The sequence below is a fragment of the Lonchura striata genome, chromosome 18 (genome assembly GCF_050655825.1).
Source record: "Lonchura striata isolate lonStrDom1 chromosome 18, ASM5065582v1, whole genome shotgun sequence".
Classification (NCBI taxonomy): Eukaryota; Metazoa; Chordata; class Aves; order Passeriformes; family Estrildidae; genus Lonchura; species Lonchura striata.
The window spans coordinates 1,513,088-1,525,227 of NC_140720.1; the positions used below are offsets into that span (position 1 = coordinate 1,513,088).

The 12,140-nt window shown below is 49.9% G+C and overlaps 2 protein-coding genes across 2 annotated transcripts in view; one reads left to right on the top strand and one right to left on the bottom strand.

Annotated features, from left to right (window-relative positions):
* Positions 1-3,984, bottom strand: part of ASPSCR1 (ASPSCR1 tether for SLC2A4, UBX domain containing) — a 44,797-nt gene extending 40,813 nt beyond the window's left edge. The window contains exon 1 of the mRNA XM_085556476.1: positions 3,825-3,984. The gene's annotated coding sequence lies outside the window, so the exon portion shown is untranslated. The remainder of the gene's footprint in view (positions 1-3,824) is intronic.
* NOTUM (notum, palmitoleoyl-protein carboxylesterase) lies at positions 2,939-9,849 on the top strand. The gene is made up of 11 exons (XM_021534205.4): positions 2,939-3,490; positions 3,818-3,870; positions 4,022-4,117; positions 4,662-4,722; positions 5,580-5,638; positions 6,665-6,767; positions 7,391-7,582; positions 7,898-7,998; positions 8,096-8,243; positions 8,493-8,540; positions 8,660-9,849. The coding sequence occupies exons 1-11, from the start codon at positions 2,976-2,978 to the stop codon at positions 8,964-8,966; spliced, it is 1,683 nt and encodes a 560-aa protein (XP_021389880.2). The 5' UTR covers positions 2,939-2,975; the 3' UTR covers positions 8,967-9,849.
* Positions 9,850-12,140: the final 2,291 nt, after the last annotated feature.

The window sequence follows — 12,140 nt, forward strand, 5'->3', positions numbered from 1 at the left end:
CTGTAACAATAATTCTGGAGTGTTTCAAGAGACATTCCTGGCTCTTACCAGAGCATCACCCAGCAGATCACATCTATACCCAGGTTTTAAGAGGGCTCTACTGCTCTCCTGGAGTTCTTTACAAGCCTTGGCCCCGGGGTCAGGAGGCAGCAGTAGCATGACTGTATGAAAGCAGGATTCTGTAGGTGAGTAGTTCTGTATGGGGAAATTTACACACAACACAAGACCCAAGCAATGAGATGGGGAGCTTGGTCTGAGCCAGGGCTGCAGAGTGGCTCAAATCAGGAATGAGAGGTGGCTGTGAAGGGGAACTATACCTGTGGTACAAGCCCTTAGGACCCAGCTGTAACTCTCTTGGTTTCTGGGTTTCCTTGGGAAACAGCTGAAGGACCAGTGCTGGGGCTCCTGTAGGGCTGGCAGGGTATGAGGGAATTCAGAACTGTCTCATAAGCTTTGGTACAGCATACCCAATACACGGAACATATTAGGGACATATCTCAGGACATAGTGGAACGCATTATCCAGGACATTTCACTTTCAAGGGTATTAAATGAAAACAATACCTCCCATAACATTATTCACAATCATGAAAAGTCTCCTGCTTGCCTTCTATGTGCTTCACTCCTACCAATAAAAATTATAAATCTCCAGTGCCTGGAGCAGGACTCCAATTCTGTCAGCTTTCTCTGAGCTTCTTTTTGTACTGAGGCCAATCTATTAAATGTAGGGAGGCTTATATCAAAAGATTAAAACTCAGCGAACCTCTTGCGCTGAAGTATTATAAAATTACCTAAGATCTGTGTCACTTTGATTGTCACTCAAGTTCAGTATGTCAAGGAGCTGAACGGTACCAGATTTAAATGTTTAGAAATCAGAGAGGCTGTTACACCAGACCTACAGACTTACATTCTTCCTCATAGCCCCTTTCTCAGCCATGAAAAGTAATAGAACATTTTACTCAGCTTTGGAAGGATAGCAGGAGTGCTCTGAACGAACCCTCCCCTGAGTGACCTAAACCAGAGGTCAGAAAGCTGAAGAGGGCTCAGTAAAGCCAAGCCACACAAAATTTGAATTTCTTTGCTTCACTTCTTAGGACAAAGATCTGCAACTTTAACATGCATTCCTCTCTACCATAAGATGCCTCCCTGGTGCACCATAATCAGTCACCCCTTAATGTGCCAGCTGGTTACCAAGCAAGGCATTACAGAGTGCAGGAACTCAGCCCTCCACGGAGAGAAAGAGCAGGGACACCAGGAGGAATGCAAGCCTGGCAACGGGAGGCACAGCAGCTTTACTGTGAGGGATGCAGTTCAGCAATCTTACCCCTTCTGGTTTCTTGCTGTACCTAGTGGACTATGAGGTCCTGAAGTTGTTTATGCCATCTTTCCAGGGATCCTGGAGCACACTGAGGACTTACTGCTTCAGACTTTGCACTAACTGACCAGTTTCTAGATAAAGCTCTCCTCAGGCTGACTGATGAGTTCTTTAACTTGCCATAACTAGCCTCAGTGATCCCTTGCTTGGACCTGGCAGGAACAGTGAGGAAGAGAGGTTTAGGCCAGCGTAGAGAAAGATACAATGACGCAGAAATGTGCTGGGACCAAAAACTTGTCCGGGGTGAATGTAGTGCACTTGAGGAAGTGCACAGTCAATTGAATAGCTTTTCTTGACTTTAAAGATACTGTTGTCAGTATTAGCACTTAAATAAAACATTTGGGGGTAAAAGCCTGAGTGAGAAGAGAGAACAGAGAACTGATAGTACATAAGAGAACTAAAATATAAAAAAACCAACATGGCAAGCAAACCAAAACCACATGCTAGGTGTGTAGGAAACATGGAGTTGAGCCTACATTCGGAAAGTCCAAACACAGTAAGGTAAAAAATGTAGTTGCAGCAGTTGGACAGCCCTAATTCCAGCTTGATGAAAAAAAACTTCCACGTGCTATTTTAAGATTGTACTATTTTCACCTTTTCTGATCCCAGATAGATTATATTTCCCAGTAAAGATAATCTTCCTGTTCCTTCTTGGAGGGCTGGTTAGGAGCATATTATTCAAAGTGTAGTATTTTCTCTGTTTTTCCTCGGTGTTTAACTCCGAGGTCTGCAATAAGGCCATTTCCAGGGAATTCCCCCTCTCCCAAGGTGACAACCCGTCTTTTTCTCCGCGATTTTTCTTGCAATTCCTGGAAACATCCAGGGCCCGGGGAAGAGCGGCCGGCGGTAAACCTCGGGAGCTGTGAAGAGCAGCAGGGAGCAGCCTCTACGGCGCGGAGACTCCGACCTCCGGGCAACCGCGCCGGGGGTCGTGGGATGCAGGAAGCTAAACAGATCGAACGCCGATGTCTGGGACCAAACGGCCGCTTCCCGCTGCGCTGGGGGAGCCGGAGCCAGGCCGGAGAGCGGCATCACGGGCTTCCCCTGGGACGGCGTGCGGACTCCCGCACAAGAGAGATCTGGGGGCGCGGGGCTGAGCTCCGCCGGTGAAGCGGCGGTGGCACGTACCAGGGCGGGGCGGGCAGTGCCGCCGACGCGGAGCCGGGGAGGAGCTGCCGTCGGGGTTCTGGGGGGAGAGGGGCGGATCGGGGGGCGCGGCGCGGGCTTGGGGCGCCGCCACGGGGGCTGCCACGTGCGGGGTCTCGCGTTCGGGCGGCCCGACCGCCCCCCCGGCCCCGGAGAGAGGCCGCCCCGGGCTCCCACCCCCCTGCGGGCGAGGCTGTCGGGCGCCGCCGCCACCGCCGCGGCCCCGGCGCCGGCAGGGGCGGTGATGGCGTCGCCGTCGAGAGCGGGGCGCGCCCCGACGGAGCGGCCCACCGTGCCGGTGCGGTGCGGCGCGGCGCAGACCCCCCGCTCCCTCCGCCTCGCTCCGAGGGGGCGGAGGGCAGGGCAGGGCGGGGGCTGGCCGGCTGCTGCCCCACGCGGCGCCCGGGCTGGCGGCGCCCCCGGCGCGCTCCCCGCGCACTCCGTGCCCCTCTGTCATGCTCGCCGCCTGGGAGCGGGCGGCGGGCTCCTGTGCTGGCAGCCGCGCCCCCGAGCCCGCGCCGCCGGCGCTGCCCTCTTCGCCCACTGCCGACCCCCGTCTCCGCGGGTGGCGCGGCGGGGCGCGGCGGAGCGCGGGCGGCGCTGCCCGCCGCCGGGGACTGGCTGCTGCCGCGGCGAACGGTGGGTGGCGGCGGGCGGCGATGGGCACGGCAGCGGTGCACCTCCTGCTGCTCTTGGGGCTGCTGCACGCCGGGCCCGGCGGCGAGGGCAGAAAGGGCTGGCGGCGACGAGGCCCGGCGGTCCGCGATCGCGGCGAGGCGGCGGCGGCGGCAGCCGAGAGTTTCCCGCTGGACTTCACCGCCGTGGAGGGCAACATGGACAGCTTCATGGCGCAGGTCAAGAGCCTGGCGCAGTCGCTGTACCCCTGCTCGGCCCAGGCACTGCCGCACGACCTGCGCCTGCACCTCCTGCACAACGCCTCGGTCACTTGCAACGACGGCAGCCCGGCCGGGTGAGTCCCCGCGCCGCGCCGGCCCCTCCAGGCGCCCCAGGGCTGCCCCGCGCGGGCTCCGCCGCTCTCTGCGGCCCCGGCCCCGAGGGCTGCGGCGCCACCGCGTGGCGGCGCGCGGCACCGGCGGCGACAGGTGCAGCGAGCGCCTCCCGGGCGGCGGCCCCGGCGTTTCCCCGGGCGGGCGCGAGCGGCGCCGCCGCCAGAGCCGCCGCCCCCGCGCGCCGCCCGCGCCTCGGCGTGGCCCAGGCGCCCCGGCCCGACCGGCACCAGAGCGTTGCGGCCGGGCCCGGCTCCCGCTTAGGCGCTGCCCCTTGTCTGTGCCCGCAGCTACTACCTGAAAGAGTCCAAAGGCAGTCGGCGGTGGCTGCTGTTCCTGGAAGGTGAGCGCCGGTGACCCCGAATTCCGCAACGGCGGCCACGAGCGGGACGGCGACCCGAGGCTGCCCTCGGTGCCCCGGCCCCTGACGGCCGCCGTCTCTCGCGCGCGAGCCCCCGGCCCTTCGGGGCGGCTGACCCCTGTCCCCTCGCCAGGAGGGTGGTACTGTTTCAACAGGGAGAACTGCGACACCCGCTACGACACCATGCGGCGGCTGATGAGCTCCCGGGAGTGGCCCGCGACCCGCGTGGGTGAGTCGCCCCCTCCACCCCGTGGGGCAGCCCCAAGGGACTGGGACCAGGTTGAGGTAGCTCCCGCCGTCACCACCCTGGAAGGTGCCTGATTGCTGCCCCGTGATGATACCGTGCCAGGTATCATCACCGGGCAGGCTTTGGATGCACAGGTACTGCCGGTAATGAGTGCTTCTCTCTTCACTCTCTTCTCATGCTGCAGCCTCCTGGGTACCCAAACCTCCATCACTCACACAGATTGTCTAACTGAGTATATTGGAATTTACCTGCTAGGATTTGTCTTTTGGGGAGGTACCTAAATAGGCATCACGGGTCTTTTCTGTGCTACAAGGAGCTTCTAGATGGGCTTCATGAATCAAAATCTGAATGTCAAATCTTCCTAAGGGCAAGTTTAGAAATGTTTCTTCCACTTCCCTTGCCAATGTTTTTCATCATGGATGTTTGTTTTCTGTGTGGTCAGAGGTCTTGCATGAGGCTCCTATGATTCCTCTGAAATCACAGACTGTCATCTGTATGTTTTTTGTTTCTTTGTGCCCATCTGCAGGAACTGGAATCCTGTCCTCTCAGCCAGAAGAAAATCCCCACTGGTGGAATGCAAACATGGTGTAAGGAGGGACAACGGAGGGAAATAGCTTTATACTTAAACAGCATCTCCTGCCTTTTAGGCTAGCAAGAGTGCTGCAGTGACAGGTTAAGAATAATACTTGGAAAAGGAAATTGTGTGTTTCCTCATTTGCTGCAGTTCACCTCTCTAACACTTAGGGCTGACACGGTCGAGAAACTCAAGTTCAATCTCCTTGGATTTGTGGGGTAATCTAATGAAGAAAAACTGCGGATAGTTTAGAGAGCCTTCTAAAACAGTTGCAGTGGTGAATCCATCACGAGTGCTGGGCTGATAGTTACACATCTGACAATTTGAGAAGAATGTGGAGCAGCTGTCTTAGTTCAGAGAAATGAGAGACACCAGTTTATATATGCATCTGTACGAAGGGATGTTAATTTGTCTTCTACAAAACAGAGACATGTGAAGTTAAATCCTGCATAAAACTTGCAGTGGTTGCAGTCAGCATTTACACTGTACTGACTAGAGTCTTCTGATTTTTCGTGTGAAAAACTGAAGCATAGAGAGTTCCCTTGTGACAGGCCATCCACTGTGTTGGCAGAATAGCTGAGAGCAAAGTCATGCTCCATCGTTCTGTCCACTGAGCTTAGCGATTCAATTAGATTTATAAAAGACAGGTTATTTATCTATTTAACTCAGTAAAACTATTAGTGTTCAGGAGAAAATTCAAGAAAATTACAGTTGTCACTTGGTGTGCAGGAAGGTAAGTTGTCAAACTGGACAGAAACTTTTCCCTTTTCCCCTTCCCAAGATTTAATTTTCTTCCAGTTAAGTGACCACATCCTCACCCTGTTGTGCATGTCAGAGGCACAGTAGGACTCACACAGTTCTCTCTTACAGATTCATCCCATATTGCTCAAGTGATGTTTGGAGCGGTGCCTCTTCCAAGTCTGAGAAAAGTGAGTGTTGCTGATGGGCTGTTGCTGCCCCAGACATCACACATTAAAGGATGTGGCCAGACTTCTGTGAAACCACGTGGACGAGAAACAGGCTTTTTCTTGCTGAAGGGCAGGAAAGAATATCAAGCTACTTCCAGATAAAACATCCTGATCTCTTTAGCTCAGGCTGTTTTGACATAGTTCAGAGCCACTGCTTGAAGAGATGTTACACTGATGCAGAATGCAAGGATTAGAAAACCAAAATTCCTTTTAGATGAATCTCCAGGTTCCAGCACGTAGCAAATTAATTGCTGTAGCTGAGGGACCATGGACTGTTGCATGTAACTTTATCACAGCTGAGAGGCAGGACTGTGAATTTAGTGTCAGACTTTTATCAGAATATTTGGCCTTAGGCAGGAGCCATTATGTGTCAAACTAAGCTGTCTGCAGGTTTCTTTGGGAAACAGCACAGTTCATATTAATACATGCTGCATTGCCATCCGCTGGCATTCCGGTGGTGTCACAGTAAGGGACCTTTTCACTTCATCCCAGCTCCTTGGCACTGTTCCTATGGAGCAGTTACACATCAGCAACCATGGATGCTGGTGGTGCCAAGGAAGCAGTGTCTTTGTACATGTAACATCTTGTGAAGCATTGCTTCTCTGAATTGATTTGATGAACTGGGAAAAAGGGGAAGCAGTATGTTGGAAGTGAGACTCCAGGTAGTAGGAATGTGTGTGTTTGTTTCTCCAGCACCTTCCTTCTTTCCAGCACCTTCCACCTTTCCTTTTCCAAGTTTACTCATTTCTAAGCATGGTAATAGGAAGGTACTTGTGTAATTGAGTTCACTCGGTTCTCTTTCAGGCCAGCACATTTTGTACAAGGTGGGGGAAGATCTCTTGTTAGTTGTATTTCATATATGTGGATAAAATGAGCCTGAGTTTAAGTTCCTAATCTCTTTGGAAAGTTCTTAAGCATTTTCAGAGAGGAAATAGAAATCTGAGCCTGGACAGGAAATAATTTTGTTGACACTGAGCTGTCTTCCAGATGAATATGCCTTCATGGGAGCACTGATCATACAGGAGGTTATAAAGGAGCTGGTGGGAAAAGGTCTGAGCACTGCGAAAGTATTGCTGCTAGCAGGTAGCAGGTAGGTATCCACAAGATTCTGTTTTGTGAAGACAGGAGATTTCCATGGTAGAAGGCTGTTAAGGGAGGAGGTCCAGCAGCTCCTGAAACATTTCTTCTAGGCGTACAGTAGCACTAACACAGCAAACACTGTATCTGTGGTCGGTTTTCTCATGTCTGCACCAAGAATTCTGGTTCCTGTTGGCCCACATCATAAGACACACACCTTCTGTGAATTGATAAAACCAAACTTGCCTCACACAGGTGCTCTGGATCATCCTGTTTTGCAGAAAGCTCTGGTACACTCAGTGTATTACACAGGAGTCTTGCTTCAGATTCTTTTTGAGCAGTCAACCCCCTTGGAAATGATACAGAGCACATGTATTTCTCAGGAAAGAGAGTAACAACTGGACTTTGTTTCTGAGCTACCAGATTATTACTCAGCACTGGCTTTATTTCTGAGTGTTGCAAAGCAAGGAAATAACGTGGTGTCTACCAAGTTCATGGTGAATGGTTGAGTAGCCCTGCTGGGGGTAGATGCAGGTTTTCATAGCATGTCCCTGCTGAAGAAGGTGTATCTCCTAGCAAGGTCTGTAACACCAGTGTGTGCACCTCGCAACTGCGGTGTTGATGTTGCTGTTGCAGTGCTGGAGGGACAGGAGTGCTCCTGAACGTGGATCGAGTGGCAGAGCAGCTGGAGGAGATGGGTTATCAAGGGATTCAGGTTCGAGGCTTGGCAGACTCTGGATGGTTCCTGGACAACAAACAGTATCGCAGGACCGACTGTATTGATACCATAACATGTGCTCCAACAGAGGCCATCAGAAGAGGAATAAGGTACAGTCAGATGATCTAAAGTACACTAAGAGGTTAGAGTATGGAAGAGATATCCTCCTTCACTGTGTTCCTTCGTTTTGATACTTAAGGAGTAGTTACTGTCTACATCAGTGTTTTTTCAATGCTTTTTTTGGAAAAGACAATAAAGTCTAAATGTGTGAAAGAATATGTACAGTTACAGATGCTCTAAAATGTGTTGATGGGACAGTGCTGCTGAGAGAGCTGTTCTGTCGGTTGAAATTCTAGTCAGAACAGGAACTAGGATATGTTAGGATTGCCCTGTGCCTGCCATTCTGCTATTGCTTTGTCTTCTAGATACTGGAATGGCATTGTTCCCGAACGCTGTAAGCTGCAGTTTAAAGAGGGAGAGGAATGGAATTGCTTTTTTGGATATAAGATTTACCCCACTCTTCGGTGTAAGTACCAAAGGAGAGAGATTAAATGGATTTAGGGTTTCCTCTGTATTTGTAACTAACTTGAGCAATCCCTTTTCCAAATTTTTTGTCTTTCTAGGCCCAGTCTTTGTTGTCCAGTGGCTTTTCGATGAGGCCCAGCTTACTGTAGACAATGTACACCTAACTGGCCAGCCTGTTCAGGAAGGGCAGTGGCTCTACATCCAGAATTTAGGTAGAGAGCTGAGAAACACCTTGAAGGATGTGACGTAAGTGTTTCATTGAGAAAAAACTGGCATATTTTTTTCTAAGGGACATTCTTATCTAGTTCCTTGCTTCTCAGATCTCTGCTGAAAAAGAAGAGTTGTAAATTTCATAACTGTTAGTTCATCTACATCAAGAATCTTGCCTTTTTCGTTTTTGTGTAAAATTCCATTCTTTCCCTAGTCTGGAAGTTTCAATTCAGCCGGACTTGCTTTGTCCTTCAAGACATAATCCATGTTTCTGTTTTCCTTTAGTGCGAGCTTTGCTCCTGCCTGTTTGTCCCATGAGATCATCACACGCAAGTAAGTGCTTGTGCAGATCCTGTAGAGGTGAACAGGGATGCAGCTTAGGAAGGAACCTGTCCTCGTAGCCTGACCACTCTGATGTGATCTGTACTGATGTGATCTGTTTGTCTTTTCAGTCACTGGACTGACATCCAGGTGAAGGGGACATCATTACCCCGTGCCCTGCACTGTTGGGATCGGAGCCTCCATGAGAGCAACAAAAATGGGAAGGCTCCTCTGAAAGGCTGCCCAATTCACCTGATTGACAGCTGTCCGTGGCCTCACTGCAACCCCTCATGCCCCACAATCAGGGACCAGTTCACAGGGCAGGAGATGAATGTGATCCAGTTCCTCATGCACATGGGTTTTGATGTTCAGAAGATGGCACAGCAGCAGGGCCTGGAGCCGAGTAAACTCCTGGGGATGCTCAGCAGTGGTAACTAGAAAGAGCTCATCAGAGGGGCAGAGATTAGATCAGGAGGAGAGAGACTCTCGTCCCTTCTCCCAAACTTTCTAATCTTCTTCCTAATGTTCCTGCAGGCAGATGCATGCTCATACCCATGGCACACTCACACCTGTGCACTCACATGCTCCGACACTCTTGCACGCTTATGGTGTGTCAAGAAAAAAAAAAAGAAAAAAGAAAAAAAAAAGGTAATCAGCAATTTCTTGCTCACACTGTTTGGCTGGAACTTGTTCCCTTCCTCCAAACTCCAGGGCTAAGTTTCAGCTGGTCACATCCTCTTCCTGTGTTACACAAGGCAATCAGATACAGGGAGTAGCAAAGCCATAAATAACAGTGATGAGAACGTTCCCCAGATCTGGGACATCTTCCCTTGCCATGAATTTTACATCATAGACTTGTTACAAGTGGTGAAAGAAGCAAGCACTGGATTTCTTCTGTCCAACTAGGAGTGAAGAAATGATTACATTACTTCCTGGAGGTTAGCATCTCATGTTGAATCACAGTATACAGACACAGGACACGTGCTAGGGATGGACACTCTTGTACTCAATTTATTCATATTATTTTATAAAATGACTTTTTAAATACTTTTTTTAAACTAAGCAAGAAATATAAAGGATATTGTAACATATTTTTTTTAATAACGAAGAAACCTCTTGCTACTTTGGCAACGTGGACATATTTATTTTAATATGTAAAGCGCTATTTATAAGGGCTGACCAGAGAACCATACCTATGTCTTTGTAAAGTTGTATATGCTGCTCATTTGGATGGGTTATCCTGATGGTCACTTGTGCCTGGGAGAGGGCTAAGGGTGGTGTTGATATTTTGTATTAATTAGATTTCTGTGTTCCCCTTGCAGTGTGCCTTGTCATTGTTTCTTTGATGAAGAGATTATAGATAAGTTTAAGTATAGAGACTTTCACTCAGCACCTGATGTTTGCAGACTTTCACAGCATTTTCAGCTTGCCTGTGATTCCCCAGATAGCCCAAGGCATTGCACTGTAAGGTGGAGGGAGATCTGGCTTTGCTGCAAAGGCCTCTCTTCCAGTGAGGGAAATGTTTGATCAGAGCATCAGAAGCAATTGGAGCAGAAAGGGCAGAAAACACAAGACAAGCACCAACATATTTCTCTTCTAATAATTTGGGAACACACCCACAACAGCAGAGAGAATCCCCTTTGATGGTAGTGGGAGGAGAACAAGGGAGGGATGGAGAATGCATGGCTGCGGCTGGAGAGGAGACGTTCCTTGGGTGGGAGCAGTGGGTGGCTGGAGCAGAGCTTCACCCTGCGGCGCAGGCAGGGGCATGGGGAGCCCTGCCCCAGCAGCACAGCTGCACGTCCCTCCTGCACCAGGTCCTGCGACCACCTGCAAGTGTGCCTGGCTATGCAGCATCTTGGCCACAGAGAATTTGGGCCTGATTTGAGAAAAATTCCCTGTACTTTCAGACCTTGCCAGGTTAGAACAGTGGTACTGCATGTGAGATCTCTTGTTTTGGGTAAGTAAACCCAAAAAATGAACCAAACTGTAGCCCTTTGGTGGTTCTTCTTGGACTTCAGGAAAAGTCTGGCAAGACCACACACAGGTCACCACAATCAGCTGTCCTGCTGTGCATGATGGAATTAACACAGATTGAAGATAAAAGAAAAACTAAAGAGAAAATGGTTGGTGCTCCCAGTGAAACTGAAAAGCAGGAAAACATCAGTGGAGTTTGCTTATGATCAGTTTGGAGATTACTGATATCCTTTCTGTTTTAACGACTTGGGTATAAAAGTAGAATTGTCCTGATTACATTTTTCATCTGTTTTCTGCTATGCAGAAGCCAGTGACAAAAGGGCAAGACTGGAAGAATCCAGTGCCATGTGTTTGTATTCTGTGATCTTTTGACGAGATAAGGCTCTTTATTTCTGAGGGAAAAGTGGCCATGGTCTGTCTGGTGCGCTGCTCCAGCAGTGTGATTTCTGATTTCGGGGACCTTTGCCCTCTGCCAGCACTGCCTCCGGTGCTGAGGGCTCTCCAGAGGGGCACCGCTTCCCCGGGAAAGCAGAAGCTGAGCAGCAGGACCCACTCTGCCCTGAGCCCCAGTGTCACTGATGGGGCGGTGCGTCCTCAGGGCCATGACATGGAGTGTCCCTGTGCCTTCTGCCGGCCCCCGGGCAGGTGGGATGTGATGCACCTGGAAGTGCCACAATGCAGAAAGTGACCCACTGCCAAAGAGGCCTGGAGAACTGCTAGAGGTGAAGGATTAACAGTCAGGTAGGGCAAGATTTTTGGGATGAGAACCTCTTCTGAAGTTCCTCGGCTCTCCTGCTACATTTCCTGGTTATTGTGATGTTAATTGCACAACTTCCACCCCAAATGAATGCAGGCTTTTGTACTTTTAGTACCAGAGGCCTTTCAAAGGAAAATGGAAGGGACTTGAGATGAATGAAAGAGATACTGAGGTTACAAGATGGTGACAAAACTGAAGGTAAGCACATTTTATCATTACAGCCAAAAATATGTCCTATTCTCATGTGAGCCATTCCAGCAGTTAAGTTTTTCTGCTTCCATACTGGGGAGTACTGCACATGAGGACTCAGCAATGTTGCTGTGGGGTAAGGGAGGAATTTTTCTGCTATGTTGTGGTGAAAACGTGCACCCATTCCCATTCTGAAATTACATCAGAAATGTTGTTTGGGGCTTTTAGAGATATAATTAAGAGACTTCTGGGTAGAGATGAAGTCTGGGAGGCACAGTATACCAGGAATGCCTCACAGTGAAAGTTTTGATCTCACAGGAGGGAAAGATTGACACTATTTATTGAAATTTGTGTTCCAAAACAGTGCTAAGAATATCAAAGCAATTTTTTGAAAAAGAGTTGTATTCAGTTACTCCATTCAGATATATAAGAAAAACTGATTTCCACATAAAGTAAAAGAGAAACAGGGAAGAGTTGAAGGAAATGTTGAGGATGAGTGCTGCCAAACTTCACAGACACAAGCTATCACACAAAGCATAGCAGGTAAATGTATCATTGCTCCAGATCAACTGCAGCAAAGTGAGTCAGCTTTCATTCAGCCTCTGGCCTAAATCCCTTTTTTATAGGGCTTGTGCTGCCTTTGGGCTTGAGTCCCCACTCAGGAGCTCTTGAGTCTGCAGGACTGAGCT